Genomic DNA, 25,904 nt, shown 5'->3' on the forward strand with positions numbered 1-25,904 from the left:
CGGGGCTCAGGTGCGCACCTGCTCGTGTGCACGCGTGTGTACCCACGTGTATGCATGCATGGGCGCGCGTGGGCATTCCTGTCTCAAGTCCCTTTCCCAGGACGTCCTGGAATCAGCGGCCCCACCGTGGGCCGGGTCAGCGCGGGCCATCGGAGCCCCCACGTCAGCCTCTCTCTCCGATTGGCACCTGGCACCCCCGTGCGCAAGCCCCACGTCATCACGGGGGCCGCCGGGCCGGCCTGGTCTGCAGTGTGGGAAGCCGGCCAGGCCTGTGACCCGCGCCCGGTCCGAGGGCCGGACCTGCGTCTGCGGCGGGGCAGGGATACCGGGTCCCTGCAGGAGCTCAAGCCCCAGCGCGCCCGCGAAGAGCTGCGCGGACTCCCCGCTCCTTCCCCCGAATCCCGGGCTCAGGAAGCGGGAAGCCGGACGAACGCAGGGAGCGCGCGGGGGAGCGCGCGGCGAGCCCGCCCAAGGCCGCCCCTCCCGCCGCCCGGGGTCGCGCGTCGCGCGGTCCCGCCGCGCGGTCTCGCCCCGCCGCGCGGTCTCGCCCCGCCCCGCAGCGCCTCGGCCGACCCGGGCTTCCGAGCGAGCAGAGAGTCCCGCGCCCCGCACCCCATGGAGCAGCTGCTGCGCGCCGAGCTGCGCACCGCGACCCTGCGGGCCTTCGGCGGCCCCGGCGCTGGCTGCATCAGCGAGGGCCGAGCCTACGACACGGACGCAGGCCCCGTGTTCGTCAAAGTCAACCGCAGGACGCAGGTGCTGGCCCGTGCGCAGGCGGGGGCTCTGCGGGTCTCTGCGGCGCCTGGGGAGGCGGAGGGGTCGGGGGCAGGCGCATTTCCTGGGGCTGGGCCTGGGGAGGGGTCGGCTTTGGCCCTTAGGAGGTGGCACCTGCTGGGTGAGCCCGGCTCAAGCGTTCTGTGAAGGTTTTGTGTCTGCACGATCCGTGACCTTCCTTTGGCCTCCATGCGCAGCGCGCAGGCTTTTAGGGGTGGTTTTAACTTTTCTATCCAGCAAGCGTCGGGGCATGTGAGGCTTGGGGTCCCTGGCTCAGCTCTGGGCCGCCCCTCTCAGCCCACCGTCCTCCTGCCAGTGGGGAAGAAGCAGAGACATGGCTGGGCCCCTGGCAGGGACCCCACGGGCCAGGCAAGTGTTCTCCTTCCCACAGGCCTTGCCTGTGTTTAGACCTGATTTCTATCTCCTGCTGAAAATAGTTCTATTTAAGAATGTATGGAAGGCCGGGCGCGGTGGTTCGCACCTGTAATCCCATCACTTTGGGAGGCCGAGGTGAGTGGATCCCTGAGGTCAGGAGTTCGAGACCATCCTGGCCAACATGGTGAAACCCCGTCTCTACCAAAAAATGCAATAATTAGCCGGGTGTGGTGGCACGGGCCTGTAATCCCCGATACTGGGAGGCTGAGACAGGAGAATCGCTTGAACCCGGGAGGCAGAGGTTGCAGTGAGCCGAGATCAAGATCATGCCACTGCACTCCAGCCTGGGTGACAGAGTAAGACTCCATCTCAAAAAAAAAAAAAAAAAAAAAAAGCCCGGGCGCGGTGGCTCACGCCTGTAATCTCAGCACTTCGGGAGGCCGAGGCAGGTGGATCACCTGAGGTCGGGAGTTTAAGACCAGCCTGACTAACATGGAGAAACCCCGTCTCTACTAAAAATACAAAATTAGCCGGGGTGGTGGCGCATGCCTGTTATCCCAGCTACTCGGGAGGCTAAGGCAGGAGAATTGCTTGAATCCGGGAGATGGAGGTTGCGGTGAGCCAAGATCTCGCCATTGCACTCCAGCCTGGGCAACAAGAGCGAAACTCCGTCTCAAAAAAAAAAAGTATGGAAAATGTTAACGGAGGAAGTGGAGAAGGTTAGCTTCAGCCTTGAGAGCCAGCAGGTGGGGAAAGGCAAAGGCCCTGCACACTCTGGTGGGGGGGGGGGGGCTCTCTGAGGGGCAGCGGGGGTCCTGGTGGGGAGTGCTGGCAGGAGGAACGCCAGAGCCATGCAGCCTGGGCGTGCGATCGGATCCTCCGGCATCATCTGCTCTGCGGGCTCAGAACCCAAATCCCTCAAAGTGGGGAGTCCCACTCACAGGGAAGCAGTTTTTGGTTCGGGCTTCCCACGGGCCCTGGGAAACTTCCTCGGCTGGTCCTGAAAGCTCTGCAGGGTGAGACCCCTCCTTCCCTCCCACCCCCGCGAGGGGCCTGCACACAGTAGCTGCTGAGTCCATGCATCAGAGCAGATGATGCTGGGGCCCCTGGGGCTTAGCAGCCCCAAGGCCGGGAGTTCCTGGCCTGGTGCATGGGGGGCTCGCCCTGGAGCAGGGCTGGGGTGTGCTAGCCGCCCTCCCACCTGTGGACTCTCACACCCACCCTCGGTGCAGGCTGGCCAGGGCTGCCAGGCTGGGGAGGCTGTGCCTGGGCTTTCCCTGGGGTACTTTGAAGGAAAGGGCGTTCTGTTCCCGTGCACCAGCAGATGCTTTGGTCTCATTCATGAGGTTTGATTTTTTTAAACATGCAATCCTACACTTTGGGAAACTGAGGCATGTGGATTACTTGAGGCCAGGAGTTCGAGACCAGCCTGGCCATCATGGTGAAACTCCATCTCTTTTTTTTTTTTTTGAGATGGAGTCTCGCTCTGTTGCCCAGGCTGGATCTCGGCTCACTGCAAGCTCCGCCTCCCGGGTTCACTCCATTCTCCTGCCTCAGCCTCCCGAGTAGCTGGGACTACAGGCGCCTACCACCTCGCCTGGCTAATTTTTTGTATTTTTAGTAGAGACGAGGTTTCACCATGTTAGCCCGGATGGTCTCGATCTCCTGACCTCGTGATCCGCCCACCTCGGCCTCCCAAAGTGCTGGGATTACAGGTGCGAGCCACTGCGCGTGACGGTGAAACTCCATCTCTAGTAAAAATACAAAAAAACACAGTGGGGTGCGGTGGCCTACACCTGTAATCCCAGCTACTCAGGAGGCTGAAGCAGGAGAATCGTTTGAACCCACGAGGCGGAGGCTGCCGTGAGCTGAGATCATGCCACTGCCCTCCAACCTGGGTGACAGAGTGAGACCGTGTCTCAAAACAAACAAACATGCAATTCTATAGCCCGAGGTATTCACAGACCACGTTCGTCAATGCATGTTTTCAACCAATGTGTAGTGTACGTGAGGTGAGAGTTCACCTAACTGAAAATTGGAATGTTTGTGGGAATATTTCAGAAACAGGAAGGCCCAGGTTCCGTGGGAGGCATTGGGGGCCGGCCGGGTGTGCGGTGCCTTTTACCTTCCCAGCCCCTGCCCTGGAGCTGAGGCCCTGCCTGATGGGCCCATCCCTCTTCTTCCCTGCCCGAAGTGTGTGCCCAAGTCAGCTGCACCGATGCCTCTGCTGTGGCTGCCCCACCCTAAGAGGCAGCAAGGAAGGTGGGTAACCCGGGGGTCCAGCTCTGGACCTTGGTTCACTCACACCTCCCCACGCCCTCAGTGCTCCCTGACACCCACACGTGGCCTGTGCATCCTGCTGTCACAGCAGCCTGCAGACCCCATACCCCTCACACCCCGGGCTCAGCCTCAGCCTTGCAACCTCTCGTCTCCGACGGGGGGGCCCCTCTGCATCCTGCCCTCTGCGGTGGACGCCAGCTCCCAGCCAGAGCCAGCTATCAGTGACTGAAGGTCCTTGTGACTCCCACGTGGTAGCTGCAGTCAAGGGTCCAGTGGGCAGAGGCCCTGGCTGAGTCAACAAGGCCGACAAGGCTGTGTTCTGGATGCAGGCCCGGCAGATGTTTGAGGGGGAGGTGGCCAGCCTGGAGGCCCTCCGGAGCACGGGCCTGGTGCGGGTGCCGAGGCCCATGAAGGTCATCGACCTGCCGGGAGGTGGGGCCGCCTTTGTGATGGAGCATTTGAAGATGAGGAGCTTGAGCAGGTGAGTATGTGTGAGACCCATATGCACACATGTGTACAGGCAGAGAGAGACTCAGAGACACACAGAGAGAGACAGAGAAAGGGATAGAGAGGGGGAGGGAGACAGAAACAGGGAGAAGCCTGTGGCTGAGCCGTCTATACAACTGCCCGGTTATCAGAGGCAGGGCCAAGAGTTCCACCCTGCCATTCTTAATGGAGATAAAAAGTTACTGCTTTCTGGTATATGACTGGTTTTCCTAGATAAGTTTGGCTGTAATGAGGCTGCATTATATATGTGTGTGTGTATATATATATATATATATATTTATTTATTTATTTTATTTTATTTTATTTTTTTTTGAAACACAGTCTCGCTCTGTTGCCCAGGCTAGAGTACAGTGCAGTGGTGCAATCTCGGCTCACTGCAACCTCTGCCCCCAGGGTTCAAATGATTCTCCCACCTCAGCCTCCTGAGTAGCTGGGACTACAGGTGTTGTATTTTTAGTAGAGATGGGGTTTCACTATGTTGGCCGGGTTGGTCTCAAACTTCTGACTTCGAGTGATCCACCCACCTCGGCTTCCCAAAGTGCTGGGGTAACAGGCCTGAGCCACCACACCTGGCCAAAATAAGTATATTTGAACCCATCATTTGCTTTGTACTTTATTTTTATTTTATTTTATTTTTTCTGAGACAGAGTCTTGCTCTGTTTCCCAGGCTGGAGTGCAGTGATGCAATCTCGGCTCACTGCAAACTCCGCCTCCTGGGTTCAAACAATTCTCTTATCTCAGCCTTCCGAGTGGCTGGGATTACAGGCACCCCACCATGTCATGCAGCTAATTTTTTTTTTTTTTTTTTTTTGAGACGGAGTCTCTCTCTGTCATCCAGGCTGGAGTGCAGTGGTGCGATCTCGGCTCACTGCAAACTCTGCCTCCTGGGTTGACACCATTCTCCTGCCTCAGCCTCCCGAGTAGAAGGGACTACAGGCGCCTGCCACCATGCCCGGCTAATTTTTTGTATTTTTAGTAGAGACGGAGTTTCACCGTGTTAGCCAGGATGGTCTCGATCTGCTGACCTCGTGATCCACCCGCCTTGGCCTCCCAAAGTGTTGGGATTACAGGTGTGAGCCACCGCGCCCGGCCTAATTTTTGTATCTTTAGTAGCATGTTAGCCAGGCTGGTCTCAAACTCCTGACCTCAGTGATCCGCCTGCCTTGGCCTCCCAAAGTGTTGGGATTACACAGGCATGAGCCACCACACCCAGTCCAATTTTTTCTTTTGCTTTTTCTTTCCTTTTTTTTTTTTTGAGACAGAGTCTTACTCTGTTGCCCAGGCTGGAGTGCAGTGGCGCGGTCTAGGCTCACTGCAAGCTCTGCCTCCTGGGTTCAAGTGATTCTTCTACCTCAGCCTGCTGAGTAGCTGGGACTACAGGCGCAACACCATGCCCGGCTAATTTTTGTATTTTTAGTAGAGATAGGGTTTCACCATATTGGCCAGGCTGGTCTTGAACTCCTGACCTCATGATCTGCCCGCCTTGGCCTCCGAAAATGCTGGGATTATAGGCATGAGCCACTGTGCCGCTGTGCCTGGCCCTGCATTTTCACTTATCATTACTTTTTCAGCACTCCTCCCTTAATTCCTGGTACCTCCTAAGACTTCTGTTGAAGCTCACTTGGTTAATTCCTCTTTGTGATTACATGATTTTATTTTCTGGAAAGAGTCATTGCCAGTGCTAGGCATGGTGGTTCACACCTGTAATCCCAGTATTTTGGAAAGCCGAGGCAGGAGGAGAACCCATCTCTACAAAAAAAAAAAAAAAAAAAAAAAAAAAATAGCCAGGACTGGTGGCACAGGCGTGTGGTCCCAGCTAGTTGTGAGGCTGAGGTGGGAGGATTGCTTGAGCCCTAGAAGTCAAGGCTGCAGTGAGCCATGATTGTGCCAACCTGGATGACTCCAGCCTGGATGACAGAGCAAGGCCTGGCCCCAGAAAAGAAAGAAAAAGGAAAAGAAAGAGTCATCGCCTGGTGTTCACTTTTTACTGTTTAAAGAATGGAGAGTAGTTTTTAATGTATTTTAAAATTTCTCAAAATGGAACAAACTGGGTGGTGTTATTTATTATTTGTTATTTTAATCAGCTGCATTTCTTCTTTCCTCAGTCAAGCATCAAAACTTGGAGAGCAGATGGCAGATTTGCATCTTTACAACCAGAAGCTCAGGGAGAAGTTGAAGGAGGAGGAGAACACAGTGGGTATGTTCAGATTGCTTTTGGGTACCCTTGACCCAGCCACATTGTCTACCCTAGATTGGTGCTCATGGTACTTCTTGGTGGCATTTCAATAGTAGGTTGAGTTGTATACCGTCTCTCTTTACACTACATTATGAAAATGAGATTATTAAATAAGAATTTTGATGTAGCTGATAAGCTAGTAGAATTGGCACATGATCCCCTTTATACCCAGCCCTCCTGTCTGGTGGGTTTGAGGTAATAATAACCCCTTTTATACCCAGCCCTGCTGTCCGTTGTGCTTGACGTAGGAGTGTCCTGGCAGATCTATATATTGACTAATTGCTACTGTATGTAGTACATCCTCAGACCACCTATATTCTAGCATGCGTAGCCCAGGCTTGTACTGATGCTCTGCTGAGGTCTGGCATTTAAGAGAAAGACAAACAGCTCCTTCAGGCCAAGGATCTCTGTCAACAGGCCGAAGAGGTGAGGGTGCTGAGCCTCAGTACGTGAACAAGTTCGGCTTCCACACAGTGACGTGCTGCGGCTTCATCCCGCAGGTGAGTGCCTGGGTGAGGGTGTTCCCTGATGCCCTAATGCTGGTCACCCACTCTTTATATGTGACAGAATGCCAATCCTCCAGGCACCAGCAAGATTGGCTACTTGATTTCTGAAAGCAGAGTAGAAGCTGTGATACCTGGAATGGGGAGAGCAGATGCTGAGGGTCACTGAGCTGAGCTGGGCAGGCTCATGGGACATGCTCGGGCAGGCAGATCAGCATTCCAAGCAGAGGGGGCCTCGAGTGCAAAGGTTGTGTTGCACAAGGCTTCTGACGAGTATGAGGGACTGGAGACAGTGGGTGATGGGTAGTGTGCAAAGTCAGGGATTAAGTCCTGATTACTCAGCTCCTCTCCTGAGGCCTTTACAAATTATTATTTATTTAGATACAATTGAGATATAATTCACATAACATCCACCATTTTAAAGGATTAGAATTAATTGGTTTTTAGTACATTCACAATGGTGTGCAACCATCACTGCTGTTTAACTGCAGACCATTTTCTTTCTTTCTTTTTTTTTTTTGAGACGGCATTTTGCCCTTGTTGCCCAGGCTGGAGCGCAATGGCGCGATCTCGACCCACCGCAACATCGGCCTCCTGGGTTCAAGCAGTTCTCCTGTCTCAGCCTCTCAAGTAGCTGGGATTACAGGTGTGCACCACCACACCCGGCTAATTTTTGTATTTTTAGTAGAGACGGGGTTTCATGTTGACCAGGCTGGTCTCGAACTCCTGACCTCAGGTGATCTGCCGTCCTCAGCCTCCCAAAGTGCTGGGATTACAGGCATGAGCCACCGTGCCTGGCCTTAATGTTGTATTTTTAGTAGAGACAGGGTTTCTCCGTGTTGGTCAGGCTAGTCTTGAACTCCCGACCTCAGGTGATCCACCCACCTCGGCCTCCCAAAGTGCTGGGATTACAGGTGTGAGCCACCATGCCTGGCCAGAACATTTTCATTATCCTAAAGCAGAACCCATTAGCAGTCACTCCCCATTTCCCCCTTTCCTGGTCCCTGGCAACCTCTAATGTACCTTCTGTCTCTTTGAATTTTCTGGATATTTCATATGAGTGGAAACACATAATATGTGACCTTCTACATCTTTCACTCAGCATCATGTTTTACGGCTCTTCCGTGTTGTAGCAGGTGTTAGAATGTTATTCTTTTATGGCTGAATAATATTCCATTCTATGGCGAGGCCACACGTTTCTTTACATATTCCTTTTTATGGCTGAATAATACCGGGGCCTCTTGAACCATCATCTTTGAAATCTGTGAAGTTCCAAAGAAGGCTTTGGACAGCCCAACTGCCCTGTGCTTCCCTCGAAGAAGCCAATATTGAACCACATTTTGGTTTTGTTAGGAACACAGCACCCATTATATAAGAGCTAGTTCAAAGTCACTGCTTCTTGAAGAGAGAATACTTTCAAATCTGCCTCCTCGTTGACGTCCGTCCTGACTAGTTGGGTCCCTGTGGACAATGACCAAGCTCTCCCTGGTGTGGGTGGAGGGCGATTCTCCCAGCTGGAGGTCACTTGGGGCAAGATCCTCATGAAGCCCAAGCAGATTTAGGGTTCCCAGCCAACAGGCAGTCCTCACATCTGGGCTTGCTAGAATTGCACGTGGAGCTTACCAGATTTACCGAGACCCCCGAGATCTCAGCCACAGCTGGCTCCCTTGGGGTCACACACCTGTCCGCAGCCAGTGAGCAGCACCCTCTTCACCTGTCCAGGTGAGCACGGCTGGGTGCAGCTTGTGGTCCTGCTGTGGATGCTGAGGTCAAGAGCTGCACGTGGCGGGGTCTACAGGACTTGGCTGGCCCAGCAGAGTGGTGTTTCAAAGAAATGAAGTGAAATCTTACCCAGAGCCCCTGTGTGTGAAGCAGACGACAAGGGGGCTAGTCTGTTTGGAGCACAGGGAGCCCCTCAATGCCCCTCGGACTCCAGGATCAAGGAACCCACCCAGATAAGGTGCAGCCTGGCTAGGAAGGGCCAGGGGCCAGGGAGGACAGCTGCCCTGCTTCCTGCTTGTGCCTCGGACAGCACCAGGTTCCGGAGGCTTCCCACTCCTTGGGAGGGCTCAACGGGTCCTGGGGGAGTGTGTGCTGCAGCCACTGGGGGACAGTGCTGAGCGGTGGGCTCCTCAGACACCTGGGCACTAAGGCCCCCTCGGGCTGCCAGCCGGGTCGGCTGTGGTGCTTGCCCCATGCTCTGTACACTGCCACATACAGGCACCCTTCTAAGCACTTCATTGAACTCAACTCACCCACTTGCCCTAGCAGGTAACCAGGCAGATAATGTCATTGATCCGTTTTATAGATGAGGAAAGTGACATGCAGAGTTCACGCCTGGGTCCGTGGAGCTTGTCAGCAGGGCAGCTGGGCTTCGACCCTCAGTCTGGCTTCAGACCACAGGCCCTGACCATGACGCAGCCCCTCTGTCAGGGGAGGCCTGGTCACTGGGACCAGCTGTGTACCCAGGTGGCACCTTCCCTGGGTAGCTTGGAGGATCATAGCCCCTCTATTCAGGTGGCGGGACTGGGCTAGCCCAGGCTGGTCACCTGCTCCCAACACTAAACCTGATTGTCTTCCAGAAAGAGGACAGAGCTCAGACGCTGGGAGCTTGGGCAGGCAAATGGGAAATGACGGGAGGCTGCACGGTGCACCTCTGAGCTGGGGATCTGACAGCCAGGCTATGGGGAGAGGCCTTTCCATCCTGCTCTTGAGGTGCACACAGCACCAAAGGGTGAGCCCGGGGGCCGAGTCACCACAGCACCCATGTGCAGGGAGATTCTTGGTGGGGGCCGCTGACCAGGGCGGTCCTCCCCAAAGGAGTTTTACAAAATAACCCTTTGTATAAAATCAGCTTCGTATTTTTCTCTGCTGAGGTGTAATTTGACATAAATTGCACCCATTTAAAATGTATAATTTGGTACATTTTGACGTTTGAACCTTTTATCACAGTCACGGTGGGTATACTGATTACCCCCAAAAGGTTCCTCGCGCCCTTCCCTGCCCCTGGGCAACCGTTCATCAGTATTGTCACTGTAGATTACTTTGCATCTTGTGGAATTTAATATAAATAGAATCATGTGGTATGTCTTCTGTCTGCTTGTCTCACTCAGCATAATCATGCTGATATTTATCCAAGTCTAAAATCCTTTGATATTCATCCGTGATACACATCCATGTTGCATGTGTCAAAAGCCCATTCCCCTGTATGGATCTAACACAGCCTGTTTATCCATTCACATGTGGATGGATTTCTGGGTCATTTCCAGTTTTCGCTCATACAAATAAAGCCGCTGTGAACCTTTGTGTACAAATCTTGGTCTGGACAAATGCTTCCACTTATCTTGGGTAAATACCTAGGAGGGGGATGACTGTGTCATACGGTAGGTCCATATTTAGCTCTTTAAGAAACTACTGGCCGGGCACGGTGGCTAGCGCCTGTAATCCCAGCACTTTGGGAGGCCGAGGCGGGTGGATCACAAGGTCAGGAGATCGAGACCATCCTGGCTAACACAGTGAAACCCCGTCTCTACTAAAAAATACAAAAAATTAGCTGGGCATGGTGGCGGGTGCCTGTAGTCCCAGCTACTTGGGAGGCTGAGGCAGGAGAATGGAGTGAACTCGGGAGGTGGAGCTTGCAGTGAGCCGAGATCTCGCCACTGCACTCCAGCCTGGGCGACAGAGCAAGACTCTGTCTCAAAAAAAAAAAAAAAAAGAAACTACCAAACTGTTTCTAAAGTGGTTGCACCATGTTACATTCTCACCAGCAGCATATGAGAGTTCCAGTTCCTCCACATCCTTGTCAACACTTGAGATTTTCTGTTTTAAATTACAGCCATCCTAGTGGGCGTGAAATATTATCTCACTGAGGTTCTATTTTGCATTTCCATAATGACTAAAGATGTGGAGCATCTATTCATGTGCCTGTTTGCTGACAAAATATCTTCTTTGGTGAACTATCTGTTCAATTATTTTGTCCAGTTTGTGAATAGGGTTTTTTCTTATTATTGAGTTTTGAGAGTTCTTTGTGTATTTAGGATATGAGTCTTTTACCAGATATATGATTTGTGAATAGTGTCTCCTAGTTTGTTGTTAGTGTATTTTCTTGGAATTGTCCTTCAGAGGCCGGGCACGGTGGCTCACGCCTGTAATCCCAGCACTTTGGGAGGCCGAGGTGGGCAGATCACTTGAGGTCAGGAGTTCGAGACCAGCCTGGCCAACATGGTGAAACCCCATCTCTACTAAAAATACCAAAAAATTAGCCAGGCATGGTGGCGGGCACCTGTAATTCCAGCTACTGGAAAGGCTGAGGCAGGAGAATTGCTTGAACCCGGGAGGCAGGGAGGTTGCAGTGAGCCGAGATCATGCCATTGCCCTCCACCTGGGCAACAAGAACAAAACTCGGTCTCAAAAAAAAAAAAAAATGTCCTTATCCTTTTTTATGTTGTTGAGATAGAGTCTCACTCTGTTGAGCAGGCTAGAGTACAGTGGTGCGATCTTGGCTCACTGCAACCCCTGCCTCCCGGGTTCAAGCGATTCTCCTGTCTCAGTCTCCCAAGCAGCTGGGACTACAGGTACCTGCCACCATGCCAGGCTAATTTTTGTATTTTTAGTAGAGATGGGGTTTCACCATATTGGCCAGGATGGTCTCGAACTCCTGATCTTGTGATCCGCCTGCCTCGGCCTCCCAAAGTGCTGGGATTACAGGCGTGAGCCACCACGCCTGGCCTCTTGCTTACATTAGGTTTAATGTGCTCTTCTTTTTCTGGTTGGTTAAGGTAGCAGCTGAGGTCATTACTGTGAGATCTTTGCTAACACAGACGTTTAGTGCTATACATTTTCCCCAAGTACTGCTTTAGTGGCATCTCACAAATTATAAGTTGTGTTTTTGCTTTCATTCAATTGAAAACACTTTCTAATTTCCCTTTAGACGTCTTCCTTACACAGATTTTAGAAGTGTGTTTAGTTTTAAAATATTTGAGGATTTCCCAGAATTTTTCCTATTGATTTTGTTTTGTTTTTCTGAGATGGAGTCTTGCTCTGTCGCCAGGCTGGAGTGCAATGGCACAATCTCAGCTCACTGCAACCTCTGCCTCCTGGTTTCAGGCGATTCTCCTGCCTCAGCCTCCCGAGTAGCTGGGACTACAGGCATGCACCACCGCGCCCAGCTAATTTTTGTATTTTTAGTAGAGATGGGGTTTCACCATGTTGGTCAGGATGGTCTTGATCTCTTGACCTTGTGATCCGCCCGCCTCGGCCTCCCAAAGTGTTGGGATTACGGGCGTGAGCCACCAGGCCCGGCCTTCCTATTGATTTCTAATTGAATTTCATTATACTTTGCATGCTTAAATTCTTCTCAATTTATTGAGATTTGGGTGCATGGAGAGAGAAATCTTACTCTATTCCTCTTCTTATAGGTCACTAATCCTATTGGATTAATAATTCACCCTTATGATTTTATTTAACCCTAATTACCTCCTAGAGGCCCTTTCTCCAAATACAGGTATATTAGGGGTTTAGGGCTTCAACGTAGGAATGGAGGTGGGCACCATTGAGTCAATAGCAGGATATGGGATTTATCTATTTTTCGTGCAGTTCTTTTATGTATTTTGAAGCTGTTATTAGAGGTGTAGGCATTTAGGATTATTATGTTCATTAGTCGACTCCCTTTGTGAAATGACTATACTTGATTTTCTTTGCTTTGAAATCTACTTTGTCTTGTATTAATGTAGCCACTCTAGCTTTCTTTTTTTTTTTTTTGAGATAGAGTTTCGTTCGTTGCCCAGGCTGGAGTGCAATGGCGAGATCTCAGCTCACTGCAACCTTTGCCTCTGGGTTCAAGCGATTCTCCTACCTCAGCCTCCCAAGTAGCTGGGATTACAGGCCCACACCATCATGCCCAGCTAATTTTGTATTTTTAGTAGAGATGGAGTTTCCCCATGTTGCTTAGACTGGTCTTTAACTCCTGGGCTCAAGGGATCTGCCCCCCTCAGCCTCCCAAAGTGCTGGGAATTGCAGGCGTGAGCCACTGTGCCTGGCCTCCAGCTTTCTTTTGACTAGTGTTAGCATGGTATATCTTTCCTATCCTTTCAAGCTTTTTTTTTTTTTTTAATAATGTCTTTTTGCACATAACTTATTGTTGGATTTGCTTTATTTTTCCAACCTGCCAATCTGTCATTTACCAAGAGTATTTATTTTTGACATTTGTATTTAATGTGCTTAGTCATATGGTTAGTTTTGCGTCTGTCATCTTGCAATTTGTTTTTTGTTTCATCTGCCCTTTGTTCTCTCTTTACCTGCCTTCTTTTGGGTTGAGTATTTTATGTTTCTGTCTTACCTCCTTTGTTGGCTTACTAGGTATCTTTGCTGTGTTTTGAATGGTCCCTCTAGGGTTTAGGCAGCACTTGGCTCTGAATTGCAGCACTGGCCTCTTTTCCCTTGTTGCCCAGGTGAATGAGTGGCAGGATGACTGGCCGACCTTTTTCGCCCGGCACCGGCTCCAGGCGCAGCTGGACCTCATTGAGAAGGACTATGCTGACCGAGAGGCACGAGAACTCTGGTCCCGGCTACAGGTGGGTACGGCAGTGACTTCTCTGGGAAAGAGCTGGTCCTCTCATGATCCCACCGCATTTGTGCGGGGTCCTCTGTAAAACGGAGCTGGAGCAGGGAACACTGAGCCCTGGAGCACACATCAGGGAGGAAGCCGGGGGCAGGGGCAGGGGGTTCCCCCGACAGGGAGTCCGAAAGGGGTGAGGAGTGAAGACACACTTGGCTCCTCGTGCCCCTCTCCACTGCTAGGTCACCAGGTATTTAGCCTCAGACTTTCCTCATGTGAAACACAGGTGCTTGTAAATGGTGGTGTTTACCATGATTACTGTTCTTATTATTAGTAAGACTTGTCCACTCCATCCTGTTCCTCTCCCATGGGAAGATGTGGGTACCAGATGATCCAGAGTGACTGATTTCAAAACATAACTCTCGGCTGGGCGCAGTGGCTCACGCCTTAATCACAGCATTTGGGAGGCCTAGGTGGGCGGATCACTTGAGGTCAGGAGTTTGAGACCAGCCTGGCCAACATGGTGAAACCCTGTCTGTACTAAAAATGCAAAAATTAACCGTGCATGGTGGTGCATGCCTGTAATCCCAGCTACTCGGGAGGCTGAGGCAGGAGAATCACTTGAACCCGGGAGGCAGAGGCTGCAGTGAGGGGAGATTGCACCATTGCACTCCAGCCTGGACGACAGAGTGAGATCCTGTCTCAAAAAGAAAAAAAATCAAAATATAACTCTCAAAATGTTAAAAAAGAATGTGCATGTCAATCTAGAGTGAGTATACATCAAAGAGACTTGAACTCATTAATGAAGAAGCTAGGCTGGGCACGGTGGCTCAAGCCTGCAATCCTAGCACTTTGGGAGGCCGAGGTGGATAGATTACCTGAGGTCAGGATTTCAAGACCAGACTGGCCAATATGGTGAAACCCCATGTCTACTAAAAATACAAAAATTAGCCGGGTGTAGTGGCGGTCACCTGTAATCCCAGCTACTCAGTAGGCTGAGGCAGGAGAATCACTTGAATCCGGGAGGCGGAGGGTGCAGTGAGCCGAGATGGCGCCGCCGCACTCCAGCCTGGGTGACAGAGCGAGACTCCCTCTCAAAGAAAAAAAACAACAAAAACAAACAAAACCTGCAGACATATATGTGTAGAGAAATAAAAGTGGCCAGAGTTTGCTAAGGTAGCGCAACACTGGTTCCTATTCTGTGGGTCGATTAAAACTATAACCTCGGAGGTTCTCCACTGTGTGGAGCTTCTAGACCTAAATCAGGAGGAAATCCTACGTTAGACAAAGCTAGACTCCCCTGAAGTCAGGTGGCCCCTATTTCTGGGCTTGGCAGGCAGTGCTGGGGCTGGACACCGAAGCAGATCGCGAGTGGGCTTTGCCTTATTTCTAAGAACGAGGTGATGAGACGGGGGCTCCCTGAGGCCAGCGATAACTGCAGCCGTTGCTCTCGTAGGTGAAGATCCCGGATCTGTTTTGTGGCCTAGAGATTGTCCCCGCGTTGCTCCACGGGGATCTCTGGTCGGGAAATGTGGCTGAGGACGACGTGGGGCCCATTATTTACGACCCGGCTTCCTTCTATGGCCATTCCGAGTTTGAACTGGCAATCGCCTTGATGTTTGGGGGGTTCCCCAGATCTTTCTTCACCGCCTACCACCGGAAGATCCCCAAGGCTCCGGGCTTCGACCAGCGGCTGCTGCTCTACCAGCTGTTTAACTACCTGAACCACTGGAACCACTTCGGGCGGGAGTACAGGAGCCCTTCGCTGGGCACCATGCGGAGGCTGCTCAAGTAGTGGCCCCTGTCCCCCCTTCCCCTGTCCCTCTGTCCCCGTCTCCGTCCCGCCGACCCCCGTCCCTGTCCCCCCGTCCCCGTCCCCCACCCCCATCCCCCCGTCCCCCCGTCCCCGACCCCCATCCCCATCCCCCCGTCCCTGTCCCCCCGTCCCCCACCCCCATCCCCCCGTCCCCCTGTCCCCGACCCCCATCCCCCCGTCCCCATCCCCCCGTCCCTGTCCCCCTTCCCCCGACCCCTCCCAGATCCTGGGGACCAATAAAGCCCGCAGCGGGCCTCGGCTGGCGCCCTGCGCCTCCTTTCTCCGCGCGTGGGGCTGCTTTCAGGGCCAGACGCACGGCGAGCTGTGCACGGACGTTTTTGCGGCGATTCAGGGGAAACGCACGCGGACCCGGTAGCCAAGGCCAAAGTCGGCGCAGCGCCCCTCGCGGCCTCCGGGCCCTGCTCCCGCTCTGGGGCGCGCCACGACTCGGCGCGGGTCCCAGCGTGGCGCGAATGGGTGTCAGGGCGGTTGGCTCTGAGGGGTGGGTCCCGGGGCTCGCCTCGCGCCCCCCACCGCGTGCTCAGGCCCCGCCCCTCCCCGTCCACGCGTGCTCAGGCTCCACCGTTCCCCGGTCCCACCCGCCCCTGCCCCACCCCCGCCCCGCCCCGCCCCGCCCCGCCCCGCCCCGCTCCGCTCCGCTTTCTCCGGCCCCACCGCAAGCCCCGCCCCTCCTGCCCACGCGTGCTCAGGCCCCGCCCCGGCGGCCCCCGGCCCCATCCCGAAGCCCCGCCCCCTCCCCGCCCACCGCCTGCTCGGGCTCTGCACCGCTGTTCTCCGGTCCCGGCCTCACCCCGCAGCCTGGCCCACCGCGTCTCAGGCCCCACCCCCTGTCCCGCCCCACTTACCGCGTGCTCAGGCCCCGCCGAGCTGTCCCGGCTCCACTCGCTCCCTGTGGGGTCCGCGGCGCGCTCTTCCAGAGCCTTTGGGACCCGTTCCCGCTCGCGTCCTCACGTGCACGGCGCCGTCCCGCGCGCGGTATTTTGGCGGCCGGCGCGTTCCGTAGCGAGGCCGGCGAGCGGGGTCGGAGGTCGCGGGGCGGGGCCAGCGTCGGTTGCCGCCTCAGCGGGTGCCTCCTTTTCATCCCTCATCCTTCATCCCCGGCGTTCGCGCTCTAGCGGAGTGGGAGCTGCGAACACGTGAGGCGGGGGCGCGGTCCCCAGGCTGCCGACATGGCCCTGAGCGACGAGCCGGTCGCGGGCGGCCCCGAGGAGGAGGCGGAGGACGAGACACTGGCTTTTGGCGCGGCGCTGGAAGCGTTCGGCGAGAGCGCGGAGACCCGGGCGCTGCTGGGCCGCCTGCGGGAGGTGCACGGCGGCGGCGCGGAGCGCGAGGTGGCCCTGGAGCGGTTCCGCGGTGCGTGGGCGGCGCCGCGTGCCCGCTTCCTCCCCGGGCTCGGCGCGCTGAGTGCACTTTCCCGGGCGGGGACCGCAGCCCGGCGGCGCCTGCCGCTTTGCGAGGGCTGTGGGTGCGCGGTCCCGCGGGCTGTGGTGGGGCGCGGCCTTCCTAGGCGGGAGAGGGCCACCCCGGCGCGGCGTTATGTGCACGGGGCAGACGCGCGCCTCCCTTGGAGGGACCGTGGCCCGCGGAGCGCCTGCTCTCGCACGGGGTGAAGCCTTTGCGGCCTCCCCGGGAGGCGGGGTGCAGAAACCCTCCGTCCTCCGTCTCCGTCACTGGAGGAGGTGCCTGGGCCGGGGAGACTCGGGCCACACCCCTCCGGACGGATGGTCAGCCCTGCAGTGTGGACTCCCAGGCTTGCCTCCACCGAGCGCGGTTCCTGTGAATGTTGTGTGGACAGGGAGATAGCGAATGAGAGAGGGGGAACGCAGGAAACAAACCTGCTGCAAACAAAGCGCGCTTCGGGTGGGGAGGGCAGTAGCCTGCCCGTTCCATGGACGCCGTGGACAGAGCGGGCTGGCCGAGTCCGTGCCTCTGCAGGTGGGGCGGGGTGTAGGTACTCCTGTGGAGGCCATTCGATGAGTCTAAATTCTCTGAGTTCAGACCCACCTTTACCGCTGTCTATAATGGGTTATTTGCAAACAAGTCCTTAGGAGCTCATAGCTAAATAGTTACATGGGGCTTTGTAATTCAGTAAAATCATCTTTGTAGACCCTTTGAGTAGGAAGAACTTCTGCATTATTTGGCTTTCCTCATTTTAGAATAACGGCACTTTGATTTTAGGAGTCAGGCAGGGTTGGGGGGCCTCGTGTGGGGAGCGCCGGCTTCGGCGTCAGATGCTCCTGCCTGTGAATTCTGGCCCTGTCGCTTGGACCTGATACTTGATTGCCCATTTCTTCGGCTGTAAGCTGGGGCGGATAACGATGCCTCTCGTGCAGAACTGTTCTGAGGGTGAGGGACCCTCATCCAGGGACCAGTGAAGCCAGATTTCTTGTTCCTGGTGTAACAGCCCAATGGCTTCTTCGTTTTTTTTTTTTGAGACGAAGTCTTGCTCTGTTGCCCAGACTGGAGTGCAGTGTGCAGTGGTGCGATCTCGGCTCACTGCAACCTCAACCTCTTGGGTTCAAGCGATTCTCCTATCTTAGCCTCCCGAGTAGCTGGGACTACAGGCGTGCGCCACCACGCCCGGCTAATTTTGTATTTTTAGTGGAGAGGTTTTCACCATGTTGGCCAGGCTGGTCTTAAACTCCTGACCTCAAGTGGTCGCCCGACTCAGCTTCCCAAAGTGTTGAGATTACAGGTGTGAGCCACTGCGCTTGGCCCCAGTGGGTTCTTTCTGCGGGCTGCCCAGATAGAGTTGATTTGTCAGAGCAGGGGAGTTGCCATGGAGAAGGTTTAGTTCACGCAGAGCCGGTTGAAAGGGAGACTAGACTAGAGGTTTTTTTTTTTTTTTTGAGGCGGAGTCTCACTTTGTCCCCCAGGGTGGAGTGCAGTGATGAGATCTCAGCTCACTGCAACCTCCACAACCTCCACCTCCCAGGTTCAAGCGATTCTCCTGCCTCAGCCTCCTGAGTAGCTGGGACTACAGGTGCGCGCCACCACGCCCACCTAATTTTTTGTATTTTTAGTAGTGACGGGTTTCATCGTGTTAGCCAGGATGGTCTCGATCTCCTGACCTCGTGATCCACCTGCCTCAGCCTCCCAAAGTGAGCCACCACGCCCGGCTGGAGTTTTATTATTACTCAAATCAGTCTTCCTGAGAATTTGAGGGCCAGGGTTTTTTAGAGGTAATCTAGGGGAAAGGGTGGGGGGTGGCTGATTGGTTAGGAGTATACAATCATAGGGGAGTCGGAAATGATCCTCCATGATGTGCTGAATCGCGTCTGCGTGGGGTCCCAGGAGCAGTGGGCGGGTCCAGGTGGAGCTATCATGGGTCGGTGGATCCTAGTGTAGGTGTCAGACATGGAAACAATCTGAAAAGATATCTTTAAAGGCCAGTCTCAGGTTCTGCAGTAAGTGGCGTGGTCTGCAGGAGTAACTGGGGAACTCGCATGTCTTGTGATCTCAAGAATAATGGCTGGCAATTATGTTGCACCTTAGCGGAATTCAGGCTCCTCTCCTCCTCCTAGCCTGGCGGCCTCTCATTAACTTTACAGAGGCAGTTGAGTTTTGGGGAAGGGCTCTTAGCATTTAAACTATAAATTAAATGTCTCCCAAAGGTAGCTTGGCAGCTTTAAGACTAAAGGCATGAGGGGGTTGGCTGGATCAGATCTGCCCCATTGCCACAATTTCCTCACTGATCTAACTTTTGCAAAGGCAGTTTTGCTGGTAAGCAGTGGGTGTGGTCAGATGTGGAGGTGGGAGCTGCCGGATTGGACAGAAGCAGTTTCAGCTGCTGAGAGGAGGAGAAAGTGGTGATTCAGGGTCTGGGAGGTTGTGAAGAGCTGGCCGCTGTGTGGAAGGGAGCAGTGCCTGGATATGTCAACCAAAAAGTATCTGAGACAAGTCTCAGTCAGTTTAGAAGGGTAAGGGTGTGCCTGTGAGGCAGCCTCAGGAGGTCACATGTTCCCAAGGAAGTCGGGCTACAGCTTAGTTTTATACGTTTTAGGGAGACATGAGACGTCAATCAATACCTGTAAGATGTACATTGGTCTCGTCAGGGAAGGCGGGACATCTTGGGTGGGAGGGCGTCCAGGGCATTGGTGGATTCAAATATTTCACGATTGGTGATTGGTTGAAAGAGTTTATCTGACGACCTGGAATCCATAGAAGGGATTGTCTAGGTTAAGATAAATTGTGGAGACAAAGGTTCTTCTTACGCAGATGAAGGTTCCAGTTAGCTGGTTTCAGAGAGAATAGATTGTAAATGCTTTTTATCAGACTAAAAAGGTACCAGACTTAGTTAATTTTCTCCTGGATTAGGGAAAAGACCTAGAAAGGGAAGAGATTCTCTACAGAATGTAGCTTTTCCCCACAAGAGACAACTTAACAGGGCCATTTCAAAAGATGTCACATATATTTTAGGGAAAAATATTTTGATTTCATTCGGGGCCTGCTGGCTGTCATGTGATGCTGTACTAGAGTCAGGCTGGAATTTGGTGTCTTATTGCTACTTAAGATCGGTTTGAATGCTAATACTGATCAGCTGTGCCTGAATTCCAGCGGGAGGAGGGTATAGTGAGGCGTACTGGGACCGCTCCCCACAATCCCTTCCCATCAGAGGCCTGAACTAGTTCTTCAGGTTAAGTTTGGAATGCCCTTGGCCAAGAGGAGGGGTCTGTTAGATGGCTAGGGGGCTTAGAATTTTGTTTTTAGTTTACAGGCATGTTTGGCAGGGGAGTGTGAGAGGAGTGCCAGGGATGTGTGTCTCACAAGGACAGAGTTGAGCTTGGCCCTTAACGGCTGGCAGAGGCAGGAGAGAGTGAAGGAAGAGGCGAGGAGGAGACTCTGTTAGGAAGAGTATAGAGGAAGTGGGAAAAGAGGAACAGTGTGCCAAGCAAGTAAACTGCACGAGGCTGGGCCGCAGTGGCCCTCAAAATGCTAGAGGGAGGTGGGGCATTCCCTCCAGGTGGCCTGTGTGGCCTCCGTGAGTGAGAGGGGAGGTGTGCTCTTGAGAGCTGGGGAAGAGGTGGAGCTGCCCTGTGGAAGCTAGCAAGGGAAGACGGGGTTTCTGAGGCTCATGGGTATGTTTGGCCTAGTGATAATTAATTTTCATGTTATATTTGTTTTTAGTAATAATGGACAAATACCAGGAGCAGCCTCATCTGTTGGACCCACACCTTGGTAAGAATAGAAGCTGCTGATTTTGATCATTCAATTACAGATGACCACAGAGGCCTTGGTGTATGGTGCTGGCACATGCATGTGCTTTGCCAGGATCAAATGCAAAGAAGTGTCCCTGTCTTACTTGCTTGCAGGGCCTGGCTGGTTGGTTTTAGCCGACCTGTGATAGTGGCTTGAGTTCCAGATGTCATTCTAGGCTGGGGGGAGATGTGTTTGAGCTACTTAATTCCTTTCTGCTAAGGAAACAACATCTGCTCCTTATGTTTTTTTTTTTTGTTTGTTTGTTTTTTCTGAGACAGAGTCTCGCTCTGTCTCCAGGCTAGAGTGCTGTGGCACGATCTCAGCTCACTGCATCCTCCAGCTCCCTGGTTCAAGGGATTCTCCTGCCTCTGCCTCCCGAGTAGCTGGGATTACAGGCATGCGCCACCATGCCTGGCTAATTTTTGTATTTTTAGTAGAGATGGGGTTTCACTATGTTGGCCAGGATGGTCTCGATCTCCTGACCTCGTGATCCGCCCGCCTCGGCCTCCCAAAGTGCTGGGATTACAGGCGTGAGCCACCGCGCCTGGCCTCCTCATGTGTTTTTAGTTTACATTAGTTTATTTTAGTTTACATCTGGTCACATGATGTCTTTCTGATAATAGTCATACAGGGTCAGGTGTTTTACATGGGTCATCTTTTAATCCTCACAGCAGCTAAGGAGGGCATCTGTTGTCATCTCCAGTTTACAGATGGGGACACTGAGGCTCGGTTTTCTTACTTTAGTGTAAGAGGTGTGGTTTCTTATTGTTTTCTTTATTTTTGATGTATTTCACACTGGTTAAAATTTTCCTTTTTCTACCTACAAATGTAACACATGCTCCTGGCAGTTAACCTGGGAAAGAGGAAGGTAGCAATATTCACCACGTTAAGAGGCAGCACCCTGGGTGGGGGCACCCTGGCTTCACAGCCCGGTTTCACCATTCAGTCTTTGAGCTGCTCTTTGCTGGGGTTTCCTCGCCCCTCTGTGGTGTTGAGATCTGTATGGGAGATGCTAAGGGTCAGCTTTTCGTGTGCGCACATGTGCCTCTTAAAGAGTAGCTGGTGCTGTGCATCCTGTTCTGGTTTTTTTACTTCAAATAACAGATTTTGGCTGGGAGCGGTGGCTCATGCCTGTAATCCCAGCACTTTGGGAGGCGGAGGCGAATGGATCACTTGAGGTCTGGAGTTCGAGACCAGCATGGCTAACACGATGAAACCCTGTCTCTACTAATAATACAAAAAATTAGCTGGGCATGCTGGCAGGTGCCTGTAGTCCCAGCTACTTGGGAGGCTGAGGCAGGAGAATGGCGTGAACCCGGGAGGTGGAGCTTGCAGTGAGCTGAGATCACTTCACTGCACTCCAGCCTGGGTGACAGAGTGAGACTTCATCTCAAAAAAAAAAATACCCTCTAAATTCTGGATTCAAGAATTCATTGGGATCAGCCTTGTCCTTCCGTCCTCTTAGAAAAATTTATAGGCCTTGTGAAGGAGACCAAAGATAGAGGTCCTTGGGAGAGGGTCAGCTGCAGGGAACATGACTGACATCTGGTGGAGGGGCTAGCCGTGCTGGATGGCGTGGCAGGCAGTGGGCTCCCCAGGCCATATCTTGTAGGAGGTCTTGGGTTCCTGGAGTTCCTGTGTGTGAGCGCTGGTTCCCAGGAAACAAATGTGATCACTGCTCACAAGGTAGCAAGTGGTGTTTTTATATCTCTTCAAGTAACAACATTGGACCTGTAGTTAAATGTCTTTATTCTTGCCAGACCTCTTTCCAGAGTGGATCATGGAATAGTCACACTTGTTGTGAGCTGCTTAGAGTGCTGCGAATGATTTTTAGAGTTATTTTCTTTCTTTGCAAAAACTTTTTGGCCGGGCGTGGTGGCTTATGCCTGTAATCCCAGCACTTTGGGAGGCCGGGGCGGGTGGATCACCTGAGGTCGGGAGTTTGAGACTAGCCTGACCAACATGGTGAAACCCCGTATCTACTAAAAATGCAAAAATTAGCCGTGTGTGGTGGTGCACGCCTGTAATCCCAGCTACTCAGGGGACTGAAGCAGGAGAATTGCCCGAACCCGGGAGGCAGAGGTTGCGGGGAGCCAAGATCATGCCATTGTACTCCAGCCTGGGCAACAAGAACGAAAATGTCTCGGAAAAAAAAAATAATAAAAATAAATAAATAAAAAATTTTTTTTTGTAGAGACAGGGTCTTGCCGTGTTGCCCAGGCTGGTCTTATACCTCTGGGCTCAAGCAGTTCACCCACCTTGGCCTCCTAAAGTGCTGGGATTTCAGGTGTGAGCCAGCGTGCCCAGCTGAGTTCATTATTTTCTGGAATTCCCTTTTAGAAAAAGGAAAATGTAGTTGTGGGATGCTGGTCCTTTCTCATTTGTTGCACATTTTTCCAGCCTTTTGCTTCTTTTTTTTTTTTTTTTTTTGAGATGTAGTCTCTCTGTTGCCCAGGCTGGAGTATAGTGGCCCAATCTTGGCTCACTGCAACTTCTGCCTCCCGGGTTCAAGCGATTCTCCTGCCTCAGCCTCCCGAGTAGCTGGGATTAAGGTGTGTGCCACCACGCCTGGCTAATTTTTGTATTTTAGTAGAGATGAGGTTTCATCATGTTGGCCAGGCTGGTCTTGAACTCCTGACCCCTAGGTGATCCGCCCACCTTGGTCCCCCAAAGTGCTGGGATTACAGGCGTGAGCCATTGTGCCTGGCCTGCTTTTGCCTTTTAATATTGTGTCTAGTGTATTTTATCTACTGAAGTTTTTTCGTGTTTGTTTTTTTTAAAGAGATGGGCTCTTGCTCTGTCACCCAGGCTGGAGTGTAGTGGCGCAGTCATAGCTCACTGCAGCCTTAAGTTCCTGGGATTAAGTGATCTTCTCACCTCATCCTCCTGCATAGCTGGGACAACAGGCACAAGCCGCCATGCCTAGTTAATTAAAAAACTTTTTTTTTTTGGCCAGGCACAGTAGCTCATGCCTGTGATCCCAGCACTTTGGGAGGCCGAGGCGGGTGGATTACAAGGTCAGGAGTTCAAGACCAGCCTGACCAACATGGTGAAACCCCGTCTCTACTAAAAATACAAAAATTAGCTGGGCATGGTGGAGCATGCCTGTAATCCCAGCTACTCGAGAGGCTGAGGCAGGAGAATTGCTTGAACTGGGACCCAGGAGGTGGAGGTAGCAGTGAACGAGATCGTGCCACTGCACTCCAGCGTAGGCTACAGAGTGAGACTGTCTCAAAAAAAAAAAAAAAAAAGTGTTTTTGCAGGGTCAGGGTCACGCTATGTTCCTCAGGCTCGTCTCGAACTTCTGGCCCCAAGCGATCCTGCCTTGGCCTCCCACAGTGCTGGGATGGCAGGTGTGAGCCACTGCAGCCAGTCTCTACTGAACTTGTAGAAATATTTAGCTTGTCAAACTATCAGTTTCTTTGTGTTTGGCGTTTGGTAGTACGGTTAGAAAGTTTATTTTTTCCTAATCAGTTATGTAAGCCTCATTTATTGGAAGATTTAGTGGCCTCTCCCCTGCTCGAAATGCCGTTTTAAATCTATATTAAATATTCAAATATATTAGCCTTTGTTTTTAGACTTTTTATCCTGTTCCATTAACCTATCTGTATGCTCTTTTTTCTGGGTCATTTTGTTTTTTTTTTTTTTTTTTGAGATGAAGTCTCACTCTGTCACCCAGGCTGCAGTGCAGTGGCGCGTTCTTGGCTTACTGCAACCTCTGCCTCCCAGGTTCAAGAGATTCTCCTGCCTCAGCCTCCCAAGTAGCACATGCCACCACGCCTGGCTAATTTTTGTATTTTTAGTAGAGAACGGTTTTCATCATGTTGGCCAGGATGGTCTCGAGCTCCTGACCTCAAGCAATCTGCCCGCCTTGGCCTTCCAAAGTGCTGGGATTAGAGGCGTGAGCCACCACGCCTGGCCTGGGTTATTTTGTTTGATGTTACTTTATATTTTGCCTGGCATCCTTTCCTCCTATTTTCTTGATGGGTTTGTAGCCCGTTCATTAATGCGGATGAAATCCAGAATTATTTTATCACTCTCCACCCTTTGGAATTCTATTAAATTCACAAATTCATCTAGGGGAGAAGTCTTTGTAAGATTTAATTTTCCTGTCTAAGATCATGGTATTATGTCTCTAATTATTCACATCTTTTGTGTTCCTCAGTGAAGGTTGGTGATTTTCTTTAGATGATTCTTGGAGACATTTTTTTAGGTTTATTTCTAGGTATGTTTTGTCCTTTATTGCTCTTGTGAAACTCTTTGTTATGTGTTCTAACTGGTTATTGCTGATGTCTAGCGAGGATATGTTTTGTATACTGTTTTTGTAAATGGCAACACTGTAATGGAATATGTATGTGTAAACATACATTTCTTAACATTTTTATAGGGATGTAATTACATACTATAGAGTTCACCCTTCTAAATATACACTTTAGTGTTATTTAGTGTATTTAGTGTATTACAGAGTTGTGTAACTATCACTACCACAATCTAGGCATTTTCATCATCTCCTGAAGCAACCCAACTCCCATCAACAATTCTTCCCATTCTCTGCTTCTGCAGTAACCACTCATCTGGCTCTGGGTTTGTGTGTATTCAGCATTTTGTGTGATGGAATCATACAGCAGGAGGTCTTTTGGGACTGGCTTTTTTCACTTAGCATCCTGTCTACGAGGTTCACTGTGCGATGAAATGTTTACTTCAATAGTTTTTCAGTCGTTTCTTTTTTTTTTTTGGAGACAAAGTCTTGCTCTGTCACCCAGGCTGGAGTGCGATGGCGCGATCTTGGCTCACTGCAACCTCCTTCTCCCGGGTTCAAGAGATTTTCCTGCCTCAGCCTCCTGAGTAGCTGGGATTACAGGCGCCACCTGTAAAATTAGCCTGGCCAATTTTTGTATTGAGTAGAGACAGGGTTTCACCATGATGGCCAGGCTTGTCTTGAACTCCTGACCTCAGGTGATCCACCTGCCTCGGCCTCCCAAAGTGCTGGGATTACAGGCGTTAGCCACTGTGCCCGGCCAGTTGTTTCTTTTGGGTTTTCTTAGCAGGTAAATATTATATAGTTTGTAAATAATGCTACTCTTTATCCACGATTATAAATTTTTATTCTTAGAACATTTTATTGAGTTTTAACTTTATCGAGTTTAAAATTTACCTACTATAAAATGCACCCATTTTAGTAAGATGTTTGAGTTTTGGTAAATGTATACACTCCGCGCTATCAAGATATGGAACATTTCTGTCATCCCAAGGAGTTACCTGATGTCCTTTTGCTGTCAGTCCCCTCACCCCAGCCCTAGGGAACCACGGTTGGTTAATGTTACTGTTCATTAGTTTTGCCTGTTCTAGAATCATTCAGTATGTGCTCTTTTTGTCTTCCGTTGTTAAAATAACATCTCCAGGACTTACCATTGTTGGTGTATCAGTAGTTTGTACCTTTTCTCTCGTGCTGATAAACCACAATTTGTTTCTTCTTCTTCTTTTTTTTTTTTTGAGACAGAGTCTTGGTCTGTTGCCCAGGCTGGAGTGCGGTGGTGCGATCTTGGCTCACTGCAAGCTCTGCCACCCAGGTTCACACCATTCTCTTGCCTCAGCCTCCCGAGTAGCTGGGACTACGGGTGCCCGCCACCACACCTA

General features: G+C 51.9%; 2 protein-coding genes across 18 annotated transcripts in view; both read left to right on the forward strand.

The window, feature by feature from the left end:
* Positions 1-297: 297 nt before the first annotated feature.
* On the forward strand, positions 298-15,311 carry FN3K (fructosamine 3 kinase). 2 transcript variants are annotated; one of them, XM_054456071.2, is made up of 7 exons: positions 624-756; positions 3,211-3,411; positions 3,759-3,910; positions 6,042-6,133; positions 6,590-6,672; positions 13,125-13,247; positions 14,688-15,311. In XM_054456071.2, the coding sequence occupies exons 3-7, from the start codon at positions 3,768-3,770 to the stop codon at positions 15,024-15,026; spliced, it is 780 nt and encodes a 259-aa protein (XP_054312046.1). In that variant the 5' UTR covers positions 624-756; positions 3,211-3,411; positions 3,759-3,767; the 3' UTR covers positions 15,027-15,311. The 2 variants fall into 2 exon arrangements, with proteins under 2 accessions (XP_054312045.1, XP_054312046.1); XM_054456070.2 differs by lacking the exon at positions 3,211-3,411 and having other exon boundaries at positions 298-756.
* Positions 15,312-15,833: 522 nt separating this feature from the next.
* Positions 15,834-25,904, forward strand: part of TBCD (tubulin folding cofactor D) — a 190,770-nt gene continuing 180,699 nt past the window's right edge. For 6 of the 16 annotated variants that reach the window (XM_063655860.1, XM_063655863.1, XM_063655866.1 and 3 more), the window contains exons 1-2: positions 16,788-17,003; positions 20,196-20,246. In XM_063655860.1, the coding sequence (XP_063511930.1) occupies positions 16,790-17,003; positions 20,196-20,246 (265 nt within the window). In that variant the 5' untranslated portion in view covers positions 16,788-16,789. Of the gene's footprint in view, positions 16,422-16,779; positions 17,004-20,195; positions 20,247-25,904 lie in introns of those variants that run through there. The other 10 variants (XM_054456076.2, XM_063655868.1, XM_054456077.2 and 7 more) reach the window with 4 other exon arrangements.

The sequence above is a fragment of the Pongo pygmaeus genome, chromosome 19 (assembly GCF_028885625.2).
Source record: "Pongo pygmaeus isolate AG05252 chromosome 19, NHGRI_mPonPyg2-v2.0_pri, whole genome shotgun sequence".
Lineage (NCBI taxonomy): Eukaryota > Metazoa > Chordata > Mammalia > Primates > Hominidae > Pongo > Pongo pygmaeus.

Bases quoted from the DNA above. Each gene is read 5' to 3' on its own strand.
- FN3K (XM_054456070.2), top strand. From the start codon at position 616: ATGGAGCAGCTGCTGCGCGCCGAGCTGCGCACCGCGACCCTGCGGGCC. The intron at 757-3,758 runs GTGCTGGCCCGT...TTCTGGATGCAG, and splicing joins AAGTCAACCGCAGGACGCAG to GCCCGGCAGATGTTTGAGGG. The intron at 13,248-14,687 runs GTGGGTACGGCA...TTGCTCTCGTAG, and splicing joins AACTCTGGTCCCGGCTACAG to GTGAAGATCCCGGATCTGTT.